Source organism: Aricia agestis, chromosome 5, assembly GCF_905147365.1.
Source record: "Aricia agestis chromosome 5, ilAriAges1.1, whole genome shotgun sequence".
In the NCBI taxonomy this organism is placed as follows: Eukaryota; Metazoa; Arthropoda; class Insecta; order Lepidoptera; family Lycaenidae; genus Aricia; species Aricia agestis.
In genome coordinates, this window is record NC_056410.1 from 21,068,320 (window position 1) to 21,090,916 (window position 22,597).

The following is a 22,597-nucleotide window of genomic DNA, read 5'->3' on the forward strand; positions in this document are numbered from 1 at the left end:
AAATATATCGATTTAGGCGCTTTGCAGACGACGGGACGGGGCGGGCCGATCAATTTTGCCGCGAACAATAGCACAAATGGAATCCTATATTACCAACGCACACGGCGGGCAAAAAGACCGCGCCGCTGGTACCCGGCGGGCACTGGCGGTGCATGTCTGCGGCTGCCCGCCGTGGATCACACAAACCAGCTTACATGCAGTAACGCAGACGGCGTGTGCTTTATATACGCGGTGCGGGCAGCCGCATAAATCGACGGGCGTACGCGGCCAAATTGACCGGCCCGCCCCGCCCCGTCGTCTGTAAAGCGCCTTAGAGTAAAACTATCGAGCAATCGTGAACAACACAGTGCGCGCACATGCGATTATTTACTCGCATGTGCGCGCACTGTCATACTAACTCATACGTTGTATTTCTGCGATAAAATAATCGCGCTGCATAAAGTCGTGGTGCGCGCTAGGCCTTACGTACAATTTTGAAGTCGGTTTTATGTTTTTAAAATACTATTATAATAGAAAATAAATTTGAACTACGTCAATATAATAAAATGATATTGACGTAGTTCAACAACTACTCTAATAATATCAGGCGAAAAACGATGGTTTTAACATTTTCACCAAAATCGACACACTCAAAGCCATTCAATTTCACTTTTAGTTATGATAGCCACTACCTAGTAACTGATTGATTCTATGCTAATTGACTTGTCTGACTTCTTATGACTGTGATTAACCTATGCTTAGATCAACGTAAAATCGTATTGTCAGCTTATTATGTAAGTAGCTGTTTCTCGATACCAAAGTGTGTTTGGTACAGTACATTACATGTTACACATTGTGCTACAGGGAAGTAACACTTACGGCTTATGACTTAGAGTATATAATTGTTTCAGATCTCCCGCGGTTCGTGGGTCCGGGGTCGAACGTGACGGTGGCGCTGGGACGCGACGCCGCGCTCACCTGCCGCGTCGATGACTTGCAGGGGTTCAAGGTAATAAAAGCTATAATTAATATGTACTATCAGAGAAGTTGATTCCTAGGCAGATGAAGGACTATAAGTAATTTGGTCGCGTTAAGTCAAACCCATTTGACTGATCACAGCTAACATTGAATTGACAAAAGCCGACCACAATTATATATTGACGTAGGTCCGTCAACTGCCTAGGAATCAATTTCCTCGATGGTACATAGAATAGTAGAAGTTTGACAGCGGAGTAAGAAATCACAGATCGAATTTAGCATAACGCGTAACACGTAACAAACAAACGTAACAAACGTAACAAAGTAACAAATCTTTATTTCGCTTAAAGAAACTTACACGCTAATCTTACACAAACTCTGATCTCCACACTAGGATTCCCTGTGTCGTGGAGACCAGATAATAAATGGCTTTATGATCTTTGCCGCGTGTAACTGCAACCGACAAAAATTCTAATAAAATGCCACTTTATGACATATCACTTAAGTGATAACTTGATAAGTTTAATTTTCTACCGAAATTGGATAAGCGATCCGTGCCGCTGCGGCTGCTTGTAGCGTAAAAACTGATAACGTAGAGTAAAATGAAACCTATAGCCTGTACATGTCATAAGGTGGCATCGGAACGGTACCTTAACTGCGCGGTCGAAACTAGCGTCACCAAAAATTTTTCCAAGTACTGGGCTAAAAATCACCAATTCCGAATAAAATTGTTTCAACCATTTTGTTTGTAGCTGGTTTAAGGATATTTATAAACATAAATTAAACATTGATATGGAATATAGCGTGAAAGTCAGTCACAGAAGTGACAATCGTATAACACTCACTTAATTTAATCAATAGACGGTTCACATCAATCCGTGAATGAACTGTAGTTTCCACAATTCATTTGTAATTCTTTGATAAAATAAATAGAATTTATAAACCACCAAAGGCATAGATAGAGAGTTTAATTAGTTATTTGAATTAAAACCAAATTAAATTATATATACCTACCCACCAGCTTTAATTACCAAACTGAAAATCGCTTCGGTTACCACAAAACGTGCCTATTGTGTACACAATATATTCATAAAACAATAGAACGAAACGCGAGAACGAGTTAATAATATAATTAGCACTCAAAACAAAATGGGAACCTTTACCAGACCATTGTGAAGCCTTCCGATGAAATTATACTCCGGGGATTGTATATTGCGGGGAGACAAGGTAACGTGATCAAATTTATTACAACAATGAATTTAAGCGAAATAAATTCATCAAACAATTTCGCTTAGTGTGATAAAGGAAATGCGATTTAATGTACAGCTTATCATCAGCAACGACGCCGAATGAGTTATTTTATTGTGTTAAACTTCAACACAGATTTTTTCTGTCCGAGCCGTATCTACGAGTAGGCAATATAATGCCTGGGGCAGTTTTTTTTTTAAACAACAACAACAATTAAGTAACTTAAATTTCCTCAGTCTCTATAAAAATAAAATCCAACAGCCAGTAAAAGGCCGCTTCTAATTCGCCTATTCTCAATTTAATTCATTCAATTAGAATAACCATTTAAAAGTAAAATCTCAACCCTCGGACTTCGTATAAAATGGCGATTTATTTAAATATAAAAGAAATATAGAACATTTATTACATCCGGGGGAGTTGAATAAAACATGACAGAGGAGTTTTAAGAAGAAAAAACTCGAGAGCGAGTTTCATTAATCATTTCGGGCAGACAGTTGGTCGGACTCGAGAGTCGAGGCTTCGGAGTAATTTATAACGAAAATTGACCTCGCGCCGTGACTGAGCACTATAACACTAGAACACCCTGTGTACGAGCTGTCGAATATCAACATCATCGCTACTAATCGATCAGAAACCTAATTCTTGTAATTTGCCATACTTAGGAATTTCATGATTACTTACCTGTAATTAAATGAAGTGTTCGAGAGAAATGGTGTGGAGTTTACGTTAAAATGTTAATTAAATTATAACCCCAATCAAACCTCTACTTACTCCCTCGAGTTAAATCAACAATAGTAGTTATTTACCACTAGAAATTCCCCGAGGCTCTGTCCGGGTAAATGAAACTTTCGCTCAACCGTCCATTTTACCGCAAAAATTTGCGTCTGTCGTTTCCCGTGATCTATAATAAACTGTGCCTTACAAACAAACAAACAAACTCTTTGTAATATTAGTATAGACCAAACAATGGACGCTTCTTATCGCGATAGTGGTTTATAACAAACATAAAATGCCATCGGATTTCGCGCCCAAATACAACAAGAAAGTTTAGATTCAATTATAGATAAGCGGGAAGCGTGCAGAAATAGCAATGATAAAAACTATATTGGCCACAAAGTGTAGCGCCATGTAGAAATATAGTATTGATTAACTTTAATCCACTTAATCCCAGCATCCCATATTATGTAGGCTACGCAATGAGGTTATATTAGAAGACGTGCAATATTAATAAACCATCCATACTAATCCAAACTAATAATAAATTCGACAGCCCGTTTGCTTGTTACCTCTACGCCCAAACCGCTGAACCGATTTAGCTGAAATTTACGGCGATACTTTTAGTATCGGGAAAGGACATAGGATACTTTTTATCCTAGAAAAATGTACAGTCTCTGCCTAATAAACGAATTATGGAGCAAAAGAGGTGGGCCATACACATGTAAGTATGGAAGCATAGTGACTATAAATTATTATAATAGTCATAATATTCTACCATCATATTAAAAAAGTTTAAGCGGAGTATGTAATTTTATGTTCTAGTGTAATCGCAGAGGTAGAGAATAGAAATATATTATAGGCTTTTTACCAGACGATTTTTTAAATAATCTTCATTGAAATGTTGTACGATCCATATCGTACATTAAGCAGTTTTAAGGTTTTAGGGAGTCAGCGTTTGGGACGCGCTTATTACATAATTATTTTATTAAAATCAGTTCGCATCGATCAATCAAGGCCACGTGCTCGCACACCCGGGTCATTTTATCATTCAATATCAGTCAATAAATCAAGTATCAAGTATATCAAGTCAATCGTTTCATTATCAAGTAAAAGGAGTAGTCAATCAAGAACGCTACAGATATTTATTGTCTTTTCGTAAAGTCACTTGTTTTAATAGAGAATTTTGTGTCGCTTTTAATGCTTTTAATAACCTTTCCTTACTACGAAAACTTAGCTTCAATATTCCAGCTATCATTAGTGATTCCTTAGAACGACTGCAAGTTACACTGAATGTCGTAACTGGTAAGGCTTTTAGCGTCAGGCGACCTGCATACAATGAGATTAGTAGCACAAGAGGCAGGGGATTGGACCGGACAGGGGACTGGACTGACAGGGTTACTCAGGGGACAGCACAGGGGACTGTAGTGGAACTTGTCCGATGCATATGTAGACTCTACAAAGCTTCTGAGTTACACAATTACGTCGCTTAGATCCAATTTTATTTTTAAACGATACTTTATTCTCCTTGAGACACAGCACGTAAGGTTTGTTTAAATGTCACGTACGGTGAGAAATATAAACGTTTAGGACCAGTTGTCATCTTAGAGCCTGTTCTTAGCGCAGAACAATTAATAGCTAGTCTGGAATTTGTTACTCTGTTACTCAGAAACATAGTAAACCGTAACAAAACATTCGTATAAGCTATTTTTAACTAAATTGAGAAATCAGTCCAGTCAGTTTTGTTAAACTTTTGTAACTTTTGAATTTGTCTCTAAATAGACTAAATGTAAACAGTTGCTCGATGCCATGCTAGTTGAATTCCAGTTGAGTAACGGTAAAGTCCACGGAACAAATGTGTGTTGCACGTCGAAAAACCGCCACGACTAAATTGGTTCGCCTAGCCTTTAATTACGTCACAGCTCCCTCTGTTTAAACATATTGGCTTTTCCGGTTTAAATGTATCTGCAATGAAGTTTATTTGCTTACAGATTAATTTAACTACAGTCATACTGTTACATATTGTACACGCAGAGGACTGTTTCCATAATGTCGAATTAATATTAGTAACTTTTGAAATGTTTGTCTTTTATATGTACACCATCTGCTGTTTCAACGTTGTTTTAATAACTGGCCTCTAGAGAAAAAGTAATGAATTTGAGAGTTATATTATATTACAGAGGTATATTTATTTATAATTATATTTCATACCTTCGTTTCCTTGTAATTTGTTTTGTCGGGAGTTAAGGTTTTGTTCATCCTTCAGGTGGCGTGGCTTCGCGTGGACACGCAGACGATCCTGACGATCGCAGGCCACGTGATCACCAAGAACCACCGCGTGAGCGTCGCGCACGGCGACGGCTCGTGGACGCTGGGGCTGCGCGACGTGGCGCCGGCGGACGGCGGCCGGTACATGTGCCAGGTCAACACCGAACCCATGATGAGCCAGACGCACGTGCTGCACGTTGTGGGTGAGTGACGCTGACTCCTGCATGATCAGGTGATCACCAAGAACCACCGCGTGAATCACACAAAGTATTAAACGACTGACCTTAATGACTAACCTCGTTTATGACGAGTTTTCTATCTGGTTAGTTTTCGAGGTGATACAATGCGATGCATTTTAAACGTCCCATCCTAAAGAGGTAATCTCAATAGACGAGCCATTGAGAATGGCTGCACACTCCAAAGAAGAAGTATTTTCACTTTAGGGGATGACGTCATTCAAGATTGAAATCTCCTTTGGATAAAGCAGACCATGTATGGCCAGTTTTCTGTTATTACTCCATAATATTACTACAACTATATTACGACCGCTACACTTGCAACTGAAGACATATAAGTTTAAAGAGCCCAAGACACGAAACTACGTAATTTTAGTAGACATTTTTTTTTTTAACCTCAGTTGCAAAGTTATTATTGTCAATTGTTATAAATCGTACTTTCAACTTGTTTATAAAACGGATATCACTTTTGTACCACACAGAAGCCGGCTATTTAGCCGGCTTAGTTGCCGAAGCTAACCAATACCTTCACATAGCTATAGCCTGTGTACTGGGTAGTGTGTACATTATTAGTTAAGTTGTGCCGACTCCAACGCCACTGGTGTCCCAGTGAGTTAGGGCGCAAGTTGCAAGCCACAAGTAAACTTACATGCAACTTGGAACGCTCGCAAATTAAACGCAAATAGTTGCACTTTCTAGGAACTAGACGACTATACGATCTCTAAACAATCACAGACATAAATGCATGTAAGAGTCACACGGCGCAATCCAGCACGTTTTTTTGCAGTGTACGTCTTAACATTCATACGCCGACTGTACTGCAACAAATCGTGCATTACAATCGACGTGTGAATGGTTCTACGAGTATAAACATTGTATGCGCCACTTTTTATTCGTTAAGACGTATACTGCAAAAACACGTGCGAGAGCCATGCTTATACGTGGGAGAGCCATGCTTCGGCACGAATGGGCCGGCTCGACCGGATAAATACCACGTTCTCACAGAAAACCGGCGTGAAACAGCGCTTGCGCTGTGTTTCGCCGAGTGAGTGAGTTTACCGGAGGCCCAATCCCCTAACCCCTACCCTATTCCTTTCCCTACCCTCAACTTTTCCCTTCCCTTCTCTTCCCTACCCTCCCCTATTACCCTATTCCCTCTTAAAAGGCCGGCAACGCACTTGCAGCTCTTCTGATGCTGCGAGTGTCCATGGGCGACGGAAGTTGCTTTCCATCAGGTGACCCGTTTGCTCGTTTGCCCCCTTATTTCATTTAAAAAAAAAGATAAAAGTAAAGAAAGAAAGAAAGAGTAGTGAGATGTAATCGGCGGGCAGATTTGTTAAAAGGTACGTGATAGGTTAGGGATACGGGATAGATGAAAGTGGACGGGATGGACTTTATCTCGATCCGACACAAACTTAGTTATCTGCGAACGCGAGTAAAACCGATGAAAGAAAAACATTCAAATGGTTTTTTATAGTTATCCAATTTTTATAGAGATTTTAAATTGTTTTGTTTTTTATAACAATTACTGACCCGTTTGCTCGTTTGCCCCCTTATTTCATAAAAAAAAAAAAAAAAAACGTGCAGGAAACGTGCAGAACAATGCCGTGTGAGCCGTGTGAGTGTGGTCTAACAGTTTAAAATTGCATAAGGCTTGATTTATACGTGTCCGTCCGAACGCGTGGTTTCGTGGCTACATCGCGAGATCACAATTAGCAATTGTATCTAAATAACAGCGTGCCCATGCTGCTATAAACCGTTACATACATTAAATTAACGAATAAATAGTGGCGCATTGCTTGTGACCTTGCGGTGTGCAGCTAAACAGCTCGTTCGCGCGGATGCATATAAATCCAGTTTTAATAATAATGTATGCTTGGTTTACTTTAAAAACAATTAATCTTTTATACAGCATCTTTACGTGTATGTTATTTTAACTTTCCTTTAAAAAGAGCACTCGGAACCTCAAACCACAGCCTTCAACAACTATAAACTGAATGCAAGTGGAAATAAAGCTAAATTGTAAAAGCCTTTCTGATTCTGAGCTTCGAAACTGCTAACACCTAGAATATCAAAACTGTGGACGGCCAAGATTTTACAACCTCGCTAAGTTCCGTCCCCGCACAACGCTCCGGGGAATTGTCCGACCGCAGTTTAAATCGGATGTCGTGATATTTTGTAGCTCAAAATTAATATTGAACGTGAATTTTGATGATGAAATAAACCAATGTTCGTAAGCGGTTTCCAAATATCAATAGCTAATATTATATTTTACAAGCACCGGCAAATTAATGTTTTAAATACCCTTCACATTTTTAAGTTTTATGTTTTTGCTTCGTCATTTTTTCGATTCACATTCAATTCTTTATGTTCGCACAAGCAAGTTACAATAAACTTATTTTGCGAAATTTGTATTTAATTGCCGACCGACTAAGTAAGTATTTAAAATAACCAATATTAAATTTTAATAATTACTATTTACCACAGAAAATAATTATGATTAGAACAAGGGCTGATTTATACGGAGCAAGTAACTGGCGCCAGTGCCGAGACAGTGCTGACGCCAGAAACTGTCGCCTACCGTTTACACGCGGTCAGTAGTCGAGAATATGAAAAATATGCGCTGTCCGACAGTACTGAACTGTCTCGAAAATCGTTTACACGATGGCAGTGTGCGGTCAGCGCTGTCTTGCCTGTGCACTGGCGCCAGTTACTTACTCCGTATACTCCGTATATTGCAAGGACAATAATGTAATATTATGGCCGAATTAATAACAATATTGGCAACATAACTCGGAAGTTCTATATTGAACTATAGAACTTCCGAGTTTTCTTAAAACAATAAATGAGATTGTACGAGCAATATTCAGAAGAGAACTAAAAAATCGGCCAAGTGCGACTCGGACTCGCGCACGAAAGGTTCCGTACCGGTATAGAGCGAAAGTAGGCAAAAATTGTGTTTCTTGTATGGGAGCCCCCCTTAAATATTTACCTAATTAAAAATTTAATAATAAACATTTTTAATAAATTACAAATATAATTAAGGACTTTGTGAATATTTCAAGTGCCTAGCTGTTACCATTATTGATTACAAGCTTAAAAACCTAAAAAAAAATACGTTTGTTATATGGGAACCCCCTTAAATAGTAATTTTATTGCGTTTTTTAAAAGCGGCAACAGAAATACACAATCTATGAAAATTTAAGAAGTCTAGCTATAGCGGTTCTTGAGTTACAGCCTGGAGACAGACGGACAGACATCGAAGTCTTAGTAATAGGGTCCCGTTTTTACCCTTTGGGTACAGAACCCTAAAAGTGGAGAAACAATCACCATTTTTAGCAATCAATGAATTTCACTGCTAGTATTTTCGTATTATAAAGTAAAGCCTTAATATAAAACCTCCGTCGTCGGCGCACGAGTATAATTTACGTATTCCACGTATCAATTGGCACGAATAAATTCCATATAAAACCTTTTTAAATTCCATATAAAACCTTTTTTGAATGCGCGCCAGAAGATTAATCGAAAATGAAATCATAAATATTGTAATGGCTGTTTGATTTTTATACATTATTTATTCTGCCGGGCGCGCATATTTAAATTATTGATGTTGTGCGACGAATTGATTTTATTACTGGATCTGTATATTGAGTGACATCAATAATTTAGTTTCTATCGGCTATCGGCTTTTAACTAGAAGTGACAGCTCAAATTTTCTACCTGCGAATTCTTTTGTCACAAAAACATTATTCGTAGTTACCAAAACGTCAATCGAAAACTGTAATAAAAACTTTTCTCCGCCATTTGGGTGGAATTTTTGTTATTTATCATAATATATTTTGCCAACCGAAACCAAATAAGCCAGCGTTGAAAAATAGTTCGGAAGACGAGAGCATGAGTAATCGTTTCCTTCGGCTGGAATGTTTCCTCAAACTTAACACGAAAATCCTCGGAGTTTTCCACGACGTTATCTCTATACCCAGATATTTACTATTTTTATAAGAAACTATGAAAAATTACTGCATGGTTGTTCTAAATTTTCAATCTTATTTTTGTCTATATAAAACAATCATTTTATACTTAACATTTAAAAAAAATATGCACACGACATTGTTTTAATCAGTACATACCTCTCATATTTTTGGATTTAGGTATAACTACACAATTGTAGATGATTTTGGTAAAAAAATCTCCTGATCTTCTAATGTATAGTGGATAACTCTCTGAGTAACAAAATTTCAGGCATGTATTTTCTGCCTCAACGTCTTGAGCAGTAGATTTAGGGCTTGATCAAGATGATTTTAAAACACCTTATAAATACAGTGAGTATCAATGTGATAATACTATAAGTGTCCCATATATCTTGTTCCAGATAAAAAAGAAATAATTAATTATTTAAGTTCTGATCACTGTGGACAAATAGCTTCCTTTAATATGAAATGTGATAGTAATGCAAAAAAAAAAACTTGTGTATAATCTTGTGACCACAAAACGTATTGAGCAATTTAGAAGTAAATTAAAATCAAATATTGAGTTATTGGATAGGTCACACAGCTCTGATGAAGCTTTCAATAAATTGTTTAAGGTAATAAGAACTCAATTTAATACAATATTTACTTCTAAAACAGTTAGAAACCGCATTAAAAAGTAAATTTATTGAATGGGCAACTAGAGGAATTAAGATAAGTAGGCAAAAATTATATGAATTGTATGATGAAAGGTCTTGCAACAGTAGTGAAGCATTTAAAGTATATGTTAAAAACTATTCTAAAACCTTCAGAAAAGTTTGTGAAGCAGCTAAGGCTCTATATATAAAAAATGAAATTAAAAATTCTAAAAATAAAATTAAAACTGCATGGAAGGTTATCTGATGAGACTGGAAACGTCACTTGTCGTGACACAGATTTATTGGTACATTTTAATTCAAACAATTTATTAGATGATAATCAATACGCATTTACTAAGGGTCGATCCACAACAGATGCTGGTATAGGTCTTCTTTGTAGTATATTTCAAGCTTGGGAGGAGTCGCAGGACGCTCTAGGTATATTTTGCAACCTCTCCAAAGCCTTCGATTGTGTGGATCATGCTACATTGATCAGGAAATTGCGCCACTATGGCATAAAGGGCTCAGCTCTTAGCCTCTTGACTTCTTACCTTATAAACAGGACTCAAAGGGTTGAAGTAAACGGTAACAGGTCCAAAGGAACCAAAATAGAATTAGGTGTCCCACAGGGATCTATTTTAGGCCCATTTCTTTTTCTCATCCATATAAATGACTTACCAATAATAATGATAATGAGATAGTACTTTTTGCTGATGACACTTCACTTATTTTTAAAGTGAAGCGACAACAGTCAAATTACGACGAGGTAAACAGTCCTCTCTCAAAAATAGTGCATTGGTTTAATGCTAATAACTTACTTTTAAATTCCAGTAAAACTAAATGTGTAAAGTTCACTTTGCCCAATGTTAGGCAAGTCCTGTACCCACAATTCGCCTAACATTCCTGCATCGCGCTATCGAAGTTTCGTAGAACGGCAAGATATATATGTCGCAGCCGACTGGTTTAAATAGCCGTTCAATCAAACAGCTGGCCTTTGACTGAACAACGCCATTCAATCACACGTCTAGCTTTTATATTGAATATTTTAGTCGCTCAAAACGTTCAACACTACAGCTGATTCAAAAGCCGCCGTCTAATTGAAGTAGTTCAGCGCACACCGCTGCGGCGCTAGGTGCGTTTTATTTACAATATGGCGTCAACTAGCAGGTGTTTGTTGGTGTTTGTGGTTGTTTTTCGGAAAGAAAGTAGTTAATAAAAGTTACAAGTGTTATTAAAGAGACAAAAATTGTGGAGGCACATACGAGTGAATTAAAATTTCACCAAATTCGAGGAGAAATTACGGTATTATGAAATGGATGGACGCAGCCTGCCCCAAAAGGGAGGTTCGGGGGGCACAGCCAAAACAAAAACAAACACAATCCAGAAAGTCCAAAAGTTGGTTAGTTTAGGTTAGAACTTAGACCACAAATACAGAGGGAGCCGAGCGAGCGCAGCGAGCGTGCTGCGGCAGCAGCCGGCGGCCGCCGTCAAATAAAAGGGGGGCTCGGGGGGCGCAGCCCCCCCGCCAAAACAAAAAAAAACAGTTGGCTAAACGACGTATAGCCGTGTGATTGAATGGCGTTGTTCAGTCAAAGCTAGCTGTTTGATTGAACGGCTATTTAAACCAGTCGGCTGCGACATATACAACGTCTGAGATGACGTCAGTGGGCTTCGGCCTGACCGAGCATGCTATCTCGCTCGGTCGGAAGATCTTCCTTTTCGGCCGCCACTAACAACGTTAAATTGGTGACCACCGACAAGAACACGCATCCTTCTGGACATCAATCATCATCAACACTCCCCGCCCCTCCGCACCACGTCAGCAGACATCAAGCATAACCGGGTCGCCTCGACCATAAGCCGCGTTAGGCTTCCGCGCCGGTCGAACCCGCGTCTGGCTTGAACGGGGCAGCCATAGGCTACAACGACCGGTCAACAAGCAGAGCACGGGGTCCCTCTCCTGATCATTGCACGCGTAGCTTCGGCCCACACCTGACAACACAAGCGCATCGAAGAATACCACAGGTCTTCGGGGGGGAGTGATGTGGCGGTACCCACAATTCGCCTAACATTCCTGCATCGCGCTATCGAAGTTTCGTAGAACGGCAAGATATATAAAACGTCAGAAATGACGTCAGTGGGCTTCGGCCTGACCGAGCATGCTATCTCGCTCGGTCGGAAGATCTTCCTTTTCGGCCGCCACTAGCAACTTTAAAGTACTATTGAATGATGAGAAAATGAATTCGGTAGACACCACTGTATTCTTAGGTATAAAGGTGGCTTTCGGATCTTTGCCGCGAGCGACCGCGACCGGTGAAAATTCAAATAAAATGCTACTTTATGACATAAAATATAAGTGTCATTTTCTACTGACATTTTGGTGGCGTCCCACGCTGCCGCCGGCGGCGGCGTAAAAACTAGTAGGTAGAGTAAAATGAAACCTATCGCCTATGTCATAAAGTGGCATTTCGTTTGAATTTTCATCGGTCGCGGTCGCTCGCGGCAAAGATCCGAAAGCCACCTTAACACTTCATAGTAAATTACAGTGAGGTCCTCATATTTTAAATCTTGCAGGTAGGCTCAGTTCTGCGGCATATGAAGTCAGAAAAATCAGAGAAATTTCTGATGAAGACACGGCACGATTAGTATATTTTAGTTATTTTCATAGTAGAATGGCATATGGAATCCTTTTATGGGGAAACGCTGCCGTCATTAATACAATATTTGTGCTGCAGAAGCGAGCCATACGCTCTATTTATAAAATGTCTTCTTTTGAATCTCTGAGAGATAAATTTAAAGAAATTGGTATTCTAACTGTTGCTTGTCAATACATTTTGGATAATGTAATATATTATGTTAGAAAAAATATAAGTAAATTTAAAGCTAAAAGTTACATTCACTGTAGGAACACTAGAAATAAGCACAAGCTGGATTTGCCGATGATCAGACTCAGTAAAGTTAGTAAATCGTTTAAAGGTCAATGTATACGCCTGTACAATAAAATCCCAGAAAACGTTTAAAATCTTTCGATTGATAAATTTAAAAAAGTAGTCAAAGAACGTTTGTGTGATTTCATAAACGATGGCACATCTTGGGAGTAGGATGGCTGCTTGCAAGACTACTTCTACATTATTATATTATGACTTACAATTATGTATGGATGTTGACATTGTATAATTTTAAGTTACATACGTTTATAATTACATTACATACGTTGTATAATTGTAAATTTTATTTTAAAAAGATTAATTTTTTCTCACTTTTTTGGTAAAAAGTGGGACCCCGTGCGAGTTTCTTACGTCGTTTCTTCTCGCCGGGATAGTTCCCGAAACGGTGGTAGGCACCAGTAGTATCAACATTCTGAAAGCATTTGTTACAAATCTATTCGGAAATAAAACAATTTTTATTTTATTTATTTATTTATTATATGGATTTTCTTGGTGATTTTTATAGGCAAGCACCCCAGGTCATGAGTAATGAGTTTGCTCATATTTAAGCTAAAAAAAGGTACTATTTCAGGAGTGCTACTTTCACAGTGAAACCTATACGGGTGGCTCATACACAACCTAAAGCTTTTTCAATTAGTTACATTACACCTTGTAAACTATTCATAATACGACGTGAAATAAACTAGGCACAACACTGTCGCTACTCCTTCACAGTCCGCACCTACTTTGTCCCAGTCTTTTGAAGTCGTGATTTCTCCAGAACTTTTGCTGTTTCACGTCTGAAGTCACATGAAACTGAAAGTTGTAGATGATAAATATTTTAGAAGCCACCGACGAGCGCTATCTTAAATAAACTTCCAACTAGTTTTAGTTCGTGTTGACTCCGCCTTATCGGGTAGTTCATGTAGCGTTACTGGTGTTAACTAGTTTATTTGGAAGTAACGTTTTGAGTTCAGTTCAATTGAAAGCTCGACTTGACTTGAGCGGAGTTACTTTGTATTTCGTAGATTGTGTTATTTTGAAGATACTTGGCTTCCTCTTAAAGTGTAGCGTGAAACTCACCTGAAAGGTTACTGTACAGAAAAAAAAACTGATAGAACATTCTAAGTGTAGTATAGATCATTGTAAGTACTACTGCCATCATGTAATTTTGTAAATAATTGTCTTATACAATCGTACCAATACATGCGGCTGGCTAGTCTCACTGTAAATTGCCCTGTTAAACACGATATTTAATTTCCAAGTGAATGTTAAAAAGTTGAACATTACCAAACTAGTTTTACGGCATTGCAGGAGCACGGCGACTCAATTAAACTTAAACTCGACTTTTTTGAATTCAAAATGAAGTAGAAGCGAAGTGTTTTTAATGGCGGACCGTTTACTCGCGTTTCAGTTTTCACGTTCAGTGGACCGTGCCAGGGTGGAAAGTTTGAAAATCTTAAGCAACTAGATGACGCCCACAACGACGTTGCACCAAAATTCGTTTACAGCGCGAAAACCGTACATTTTTCAGGAATAAAAAGTATGTCCTTTCCCTATGTCCTATCCCGGGACTCAAAGTATCTCCATACTAAATTTCAGCCAAATTGGTTAAGCGGATTGGGCGTGAAGAGGTAACAGACAGACATAATTTCGCATTTATAATGTTTTTAGACAATTTAAAAACACCCATACATTAAGATTATAATATTGAATGTAGTAGCTACACATTCAACATACAAGGACTAATAATAATTGCACGTGGTTAAAAGTATTTACCAAAACATTTTCTACTCCATAGTCCATACTGCAAAGTATTTAAGATATTATTATTTTACATATTATCAGTTTAACTGTGTGTGTAATTATAATTAGGATAAAATTGTTCGGCGTTCATCCGTTGTCTGATTGCCATAACACAAGTTTTCACGTAGCATATGTACTATTGTATATTAGTGTATGCATAAAAAAGATTTTGAATTTGAATTACCAATAAAATATGCACATACCCCCAGGATATATATTTTTTATTTCTCGTTGTAACGTCATAATAAAAAGAACGTAATATGTTTTTGTATGTTATTTTTGCAAGTTAAATTGACTTAAAATATTTATGAAGTACCGTTAAAAATATTTTTATGTTTGGTGAAAACAGCTGCAGGGTACTTGGCCGTATCACGAAAATTCATTGCAAAATAAAATTTAAAAAGAGGTACCGCCATGTCTTGTGATATGTCAGAAACGTTGTAATTATTTTATAAATTACTTTAAAAAGTTGGCGAGATGATGATGAGGCGGTGGCGTTGGAGTGAGGCAAATAGAAGACCTTGAGGGAGGCCTTTGCCCAGCAGTGGGATAGTAAAGGCTTGTTAAGAAAATACTCACTTTTTAATGGAGTAATCTGGGGGCACGGCAGTGCCCCAGCCAAGTCGAGCAAAAAAGCGGCACGGCCGTACCATCCTTTTCTCGATTAATTACTATCGGGACTATGTTACGCACCAGTGTAGTCCTAGTCGCCTCGCATCATGTTAAATGCTAAACTAGTTACTACGTGCTTACGACTGTCGTTTTTATGTCAGCTATCATGTAGCTACGTTAGCTTTTACGTAACTAAGCTCGCCCGCTAGTTATAGCCATTGTTTCACTTTCTCTGTAAAAACAACTGTAATAAAATGTTGTAAATTGTTATAATTTGTTTCTCACGAGGCTGTCAGGTTTAATTTAATGATAAATAACTTGAAGCCTATTATGGCTCCTCATTAATTCGATGTGACGAGGCAGAAAAGATTTTCAATTTTACGGTACTTATCTAATTAAGGTAATTAATTACCGGCTCGGAAACTTCATTCTAGTTGAAACGTTCCGTTGCCATGGTGACGCGATTTACATAAACCAGTGAGCGGAAAATAAAATTAAACGCAAATTTACATTGTGTACTGATAATATAATAATAATAATATAATAATAATATAATACCCTGATAATATAATATTCCGATACTAATAATATTTCAAAAGGATACAAACTCGTACCTTTATATTCTAGACATTAGATGGTATGTACATGTATGTACTATCAGAGAAGTTGATTTGTAGTCAGATGACGGACTTCCGTAATTTGGTCTCCTTATATCAAACCTATCCGACAGATTACGATCAACAGTGAATTGATATAAACATATAAACTAACCAAATAAATGACAAAGGTCACCCAAACCGTCATCTAACTATGAATCAATTATTTCTTCGATGATACATTATTGTAATAACGCCTCCGTGGTCTAGTCGTATAGAGCGCGGCTCTTGACTCGGTGGTCGTGGGTTCGATTCCCGCGTTGGAAACATGTTATTTCCAAGTTTGGTTAGGACAATGCAGGCTGATCACCTGATTGTCTGACAAGTAAGATGATCCATGCGTCGGATGGGCATGTAAAAAGTCGGTCCTGCGCCTGATCTCTCGCCAGTCGTGTCGGTCGTCCGTCCCACTGGGTTATGAGAGTAAAGGAATAGAGAGTGCTCTTGTGTACTGCGCACACACTTGGGCACTATAAATAATTACTCCTGCGTAGCTGGCCTGGTTTCAATGAAACCCGCCACCGTCACCGAAACCGGTGTGGGAGCTATTATTATTGTAATGTGAATTATTAATGTGTACATAATGAAACTAAATGCATTTTAACAAAAATAATCATAGTATTTCACTTGAAACCAGTGAGGACAAATGCTTTGCTCCACTGCGCGAAAACATGAAACCTAGAAAGGAGCACAAATGTACTAAATAACAGAGCACTATTTATGAAAGTACAATAACTATAAAGATATGTACATAACAATTATGCGGCGGTATCGTTACAACATATTGTTACTGGCGGAACTATCTAATGCTGAATTCAGAGCGCGCACGATTTTATTATGTCATTATCCATTTCTATATTCTATTCCATCTGCTCTAATGTATCGAATATATATATAATTTCGCACAATTTAGATGTAAATTGGTTTCATGTTTAGGTTTTGCATGGAGTAATATTATTATAGTTAATTTATAGTGTAGGTTGTTTTAATTTCCCTAACGTTTATAAAATAAATAAATTTAACTTTTTTATATGCTTGAGAGCTTGAAAAGAAAATCTGTTGATCGAATGAGGTTGTAATTAGTATGCTCGGTCAGGCTAAAGCACATCATACCTTTTGATTCAAAAATTGGAAACAACGATATCGTGATTCAGGATTGTGGCGCCCTTTAATTCACACTTTAAGTCACAAACCCATCACTGCGATAAAGCCAAAAAGGTTTAATAATATTGACTATCTGTAGTGCCTTTCATCTTATTTCATGTTTAGGTTTTGCATAATATGGAGTATTATAGTTCATTTATAGAGTAGGTAATTTTAATTGCCCTCGCGTTTTATGTGGTAATATTATATCTAATGATTGCTAGTAGCTCGGATGCTACGGGCTTTGGCCACCACACATTCCCACCACTGTATCTCCTGTGTCGCCAGGATTGACAGCGGTATCCAACCACGAAAACCCTTTGATATGATCTCAGAGAGCCCGAGGGACATGCTAAACTGTCTTGGGACCCACAACTAAATTAATCAGAAGAAAATAGGAGTAGGAAGATTCCAGTTTCCCTCCCCATAAAAGCGGGAGACAGCACAAAGTTGCAATGACCGAAAGTCAAAGAACATAAGGGGGAGCACCACGGAAATAAGGTTAATAATTGTGACTCTTAAGCTAAAGCTAAGTTAATATTGGAGTTTATTGTGTTTGACTGTTGCCAACAATAATTGTGACAAAAAAGATTCGTGGTTAGCTTTTGATAACCTCTAAACTATGAAAAAATAGAATCTATTTGAACTAAATCTGAGTGAGTGGTTCACTGTTCACTCGTAATGTAACCACTAAGCTGACTAACGCTGATCAAGCCCAACTCAACGTGGGTGCAGCTTGCATTACTACCTAGTTTGTGTTTGTAATTTTGCATCGTCGAACGCGATGTGCGAATTCAACTGTTGCTATACGCGATATTAATATTATTGATTTGAATATTCATGAAGCATTTACAATGTAGCGACATATTTTTGGGATAATATGGTATACCAAAAACGTATTGAAATAAACTAAGTGATTCTTGTGTCTAAAGCCTTTCGGTCTTACTACAAAAGATTTAAACACCTAATGAATAGTTGATTAGAGAAAAATTCAGTACAAAATGGTCTCAAAACAACTGTTCAACAGGTATTTAAATCTTTTGTAGCATAAGACCGTTTATTTTTAAATATTGTACTGTATTGTAGCTTGACTTTGGTGGTCTTGTATAGCAACGGTATTCTTGAAAGTTTCCGATACCACTCAAAGTACTATCTAAGAAATTGATTCATAGGCAGATGGCGGACCTGTGTCACTTGGTCGGGTTATGTCAATTCAATTTAAGTCGTGATCTGTCGGCTGGTTTTGACAAACCGCGACCAAATTACCGACTTAAGACGTCTCTGATAGTACATTGCAGCTTGAATTAGGTGGTCTTGTGTGAAAATGGTATTTATAAAATGTTTCTATAGTTATCTTAAACTACATCGCTTTAAATCATAGTACGGAAAATACCATTATCTTGTCTTCTAGCAATCATCATGACATGATACTTTCCTTGTCATCATCTTCCTGACGTGAGGTCCTCTTTCCAGTTCCCCCCGACATCGACGACGAGGCGAGTAGCGGTGAGGTGCTAGTGAAGGAAGGAGAAAGTGCGGCGCTGCGCTGCGTCGCGTCCGGCGTCCCGCCGCCCACCGTCACCTGGCGGAGAGAGGACTCGAGACACTTCAAGCTGAATAATAAGACTTCTGGTAAGATAATAATAATAATAATGTCTATGGATGCTTCTTTTTTTCTTTCCTGACTTTTGTTACAGATACCAAACAACGGAAATATACATGCCCAGGAACATTGAAAACTTTTTCTTCCTGTCGGCGGGATTTGAACCCGTTTGGTTAAAATATGTCGAAAGAATGAAGCCTGATTGAAAGAGACATTAATGAATGTATTTAATGTGCCTCTTTATACCTAGGCATTGTTGTATTTTTTATTCTGTTTATATCGACTTAGTAACGTGTTGATACTAAAATCTAATATCAATTCGCAGAGTATGAGCGGTTTAATATTCAATGAGGTGTTTGGGTATCAAGAAACGTATGAATATCTGAGTGATAAATTAATTTTAAAACATCTTGCCTTAGCGAAGCGTAAATCTTGAATTACAATTTTAATTTTTAAAACAAAATTTTGGATATTCAATATTCATTTTTTACTTTAATTTTCTGTTTTCCAATCCCGAAACGCAAATAAAGTACAATGCAAGCGATCGACAGTTCTACAACTTTATAAAATGTATATAATATAATAATATATTGTAATACTAGATAATAATAATATTGTAAATGCGAAAGAAACAGACATACTATGTTATCTCTTTATGCCTTAAGCGCTGAACCGAATAAGATGAAATTCGGTATACTTGGCGCAACAATGTTGCGGGCAGCATCTAGTTTATTTACAAAGGGTGCGTATGGCTGACGGCAGCTGCTCAGTCGTCCGTTTTGCGCGTCATCGCCGACGACCGTTAATTAACTCCGTCTCAAAGGAAGTACAAGCCCGTCGATATGAGATATTGTCTATAAGCCCTAAAGGACTGTTATCGCCTAAGGGCTGTCGAAGGGCGCAAGTGGAGCGTGAACAGTGACAAGGGTACGCCGATGTTCTGGAGCAGTTGTGATTAAAATACTAAATAAAAGGAGAAATTACCTTTCCTCGTTTATTTATTTAATTTCAACGGCAAAGGTCATATTCCGAACTTTGGATGGCTTTTGTGTTTTATCGGATAACTTGATAAAAAAATAAACAGGTGTTTTTATTTTTTGGTTGTGACCTTTAGCTATAAATAAACAGTAAAATAAATGTTTTATATTAATTAAAAATATCAAAAGCAAAAGCGGGCTGATCTACTTTTAATTTTAATGCTTGTTAACTTTCATTGTAATACCCCGTATTTTTTCCTACTCTTGTTTATCACGGGCGCAAAAAATATTAAACGCAATTTTAGTAGCCCCATAAAATACTAAAATATCTAATATTCGGCATCCAGTCCGTAAAACCCGTCTTGTTCAGCAGAACATAAATAATAAGCCATAAAATAAATATGACAAATACTATCATGCAAATAAGTTTATTGGTTTAGGCGCATACGAGCTATACTGATTCCCGTAACCTGTCGCTAAAAATCGCTTTTGTGGAATCACTGAAATGAGATGTACAACTGACTGTTTCTCACTATATTTTTTCTGGGACAAACTCATATCACATTGCAACATCAAAGCCGTTCAAATTTGGAACAGGCGGGAAGCCGTATTATAATATATTACGTCAATTCAATTAATGTAATTTTGAAAAAGTTGTTTAAAAATTGCATTGCAACAAATCGTCTCGTTGCAATGGAACCTAACCCTGCGAGACTCTAAACGGTAATTGCAATCTGTCTAAGGTAATAGCGCGTAAATAAACAAAAAAGCTTAATTCATGTCAATACTTTAGCATTTCTAGCTGTCCCGGCCAACATTGTTTTGCCATATAAAGTATTTCGCCCATATTATTTTATTAAAGCGACTAAATAAGTATGTCACCATGGCAACGTCCATCGCTATCCCGTCGCACAAACAATGGTCCGTCTGTGTCGAGTTGTAATAAATGTAGCGACCAGTCGCGGCCATCTACAGCCCGTTTGCACCGGCCTTATTCTAGTAAATAAGGTTGTATAGCGAAGTTCTCTTTGTCTCTCGTTACGTAATAAACAATCGCGACAGTTTTTGCCGCGCTGTCGTCGCAACTCGCACTTAACTATTATTTAACACCTGCATTATGCAGCTAAGTCCTGGAATATTCCGTATTATGTTCACTACGACTCGAGATAAGCGTTAAAGTTAATTGGCTGTAGATTCACTGCTGGAATACTGACAATTTTTTTTTATTTTTTTTTTTATGAAATAAGGGGGCAAACGAGCAAACGGGTCACCTGATGGAAAGCAACTTCCGTCGCCCATGGACACTCGCAGCATCAGAAGAGCTGCAGGTGCGTTGCCGAACTTTGAAGAGGGAATAGGGTAATAGGGGAGGGTAGGGATGGGAAGGGAAGGGAATAGGGGAGGGTAGGAAAGGGAATAGGGTAGGGGATTGGGCCTCCGGTAAACTCACTCACTCGGCGAAACACAGCGCAAGCGCTGTTTCACGCCGGTTTTCTGTGAGAACGTGGTATTTCTCCGGTCGAGCCGGCCCATTCGTGCCGAAGCATGGCTCTCCCACGTATAAATATATAATGTTAAGATGTTTCGGTGTTAAGCTTTGATGTAAGACTGAAATAAGGAAACCAAGACAATTTTTGTCACTATAAAGTCAAAATAAGTTTCGTACCATCAGAGAAAACTACCATGTTTGGCTTTATATCAAGTCAATGTTATTTTTATCGGTTGAATAGATTCCTGGATAATCTGACCAAATAATTTTACTGTACTGTACTTCACTTTACTGTGAATCAATTTATCAAACGGAACAAATTCGTTAACGTACGAGTACTCACAAAAAGCCTAGACATAACAAATTGATAACATCGGTATTCGGTACACTATTTATATAAGTATAAGTATTTAAAAATATATTTTGGGAGCATACAAAAGTGTTTTATAAAACGTTCGTATACTTATTACTTAGGCTACTCCCAAAACTCTTCGATTTTGGTATACTCAAAGTTTATATAAAAAATCTTGACATTTATTCTTGTTGCAGTATCCAAACACAGCGGCGAATGGCTGAATCTGACCGACATAGAGCGGGCGACGTCGGGCGCATACCTCTGTATAGCGACGAACGGGGTCCCGCCCTCGGTCAGCAAGAGGATCCAGATAAACGTCATGTGTAAGTTAAAAAAGTTCACGTGCCTAAATATTATGACATTTCAGTTGCCTAAGATGTAGGCGGAGTAGCTTGTATCTCATCTAAAGTTCAAAGTCTTTGGTGATATTAAAAATAAAATGACTTTTTATACAAAGAAATACAGAAAGATTGAAAGAAATTCTATGATTTACACTATGCCATTTATTTTACCCCTAATCCTACTGAATCAAAATTATTACCATACCGGTCATGAGAGTTATGAAACATGGGATGTTTTATAGGATTTTGCCTACTTCCATTTCATTTTTTTTATAATCCCAGGAGAACAGTGTATATTGGGATTCAAAGTTACAATTCTATTAAACTACTTTTACACTTTGCATGCCTCCGGTAGAGTTAGATGATGATGATGACGTTGTAAATGAAATGAATTCGTGCGGGCCGATATTGCGCCGAAACCCACTGACGAGTGAAAATGAATACGAATTGGGTAATGTGGCCAGCGGAACGAAAACGCATGCAACTTTTAATTGAATGTAGCTTAGATACGGCAGATGTGTTGATCAATTTGTTTTTGGAGGTTTTGTGACAGCGTTCAGTAACAAACATATTTTATTTAAATAAAAGTTGCTTCTAATGCATTTTTTTAAATGACTGACTGAGTCTCACATAAGTGTCACTTAAGTCTCACAGATGTG

The 22,597-nt window shown here is 37.9% G+C and overlaps 1 protein-coding gene across 1 annotated transcript in view; it reads left to right on the forward strand.

Moving 5' to 3' along the window:
- LOC121726804 (lachesin-like) overlaps nt 1–22,597 on the forward strand; it is an 85,019-nt gene that overhangs the window by 45,508 nt on the left and 16,914 nt on the right. The window contains exons 2-5 of the mRNA XM_042114336.1: nt 891–988; nt 5,186–5,390; nt 18,647–18,805; nt 21,792–21,920. Coding sequence (XP_041970270.1) covers nt 891–988; nt 5,186–5,390; nt 18,647–18,805; nt 21,792–21,920 — 591 coding nt within the window. The remainder of the gene's footprint in view (nt 1–890; nt 989–5,185; nt 5,391–18,646; nt 18,806–21,791; nt 21,921–22,597) is intronic.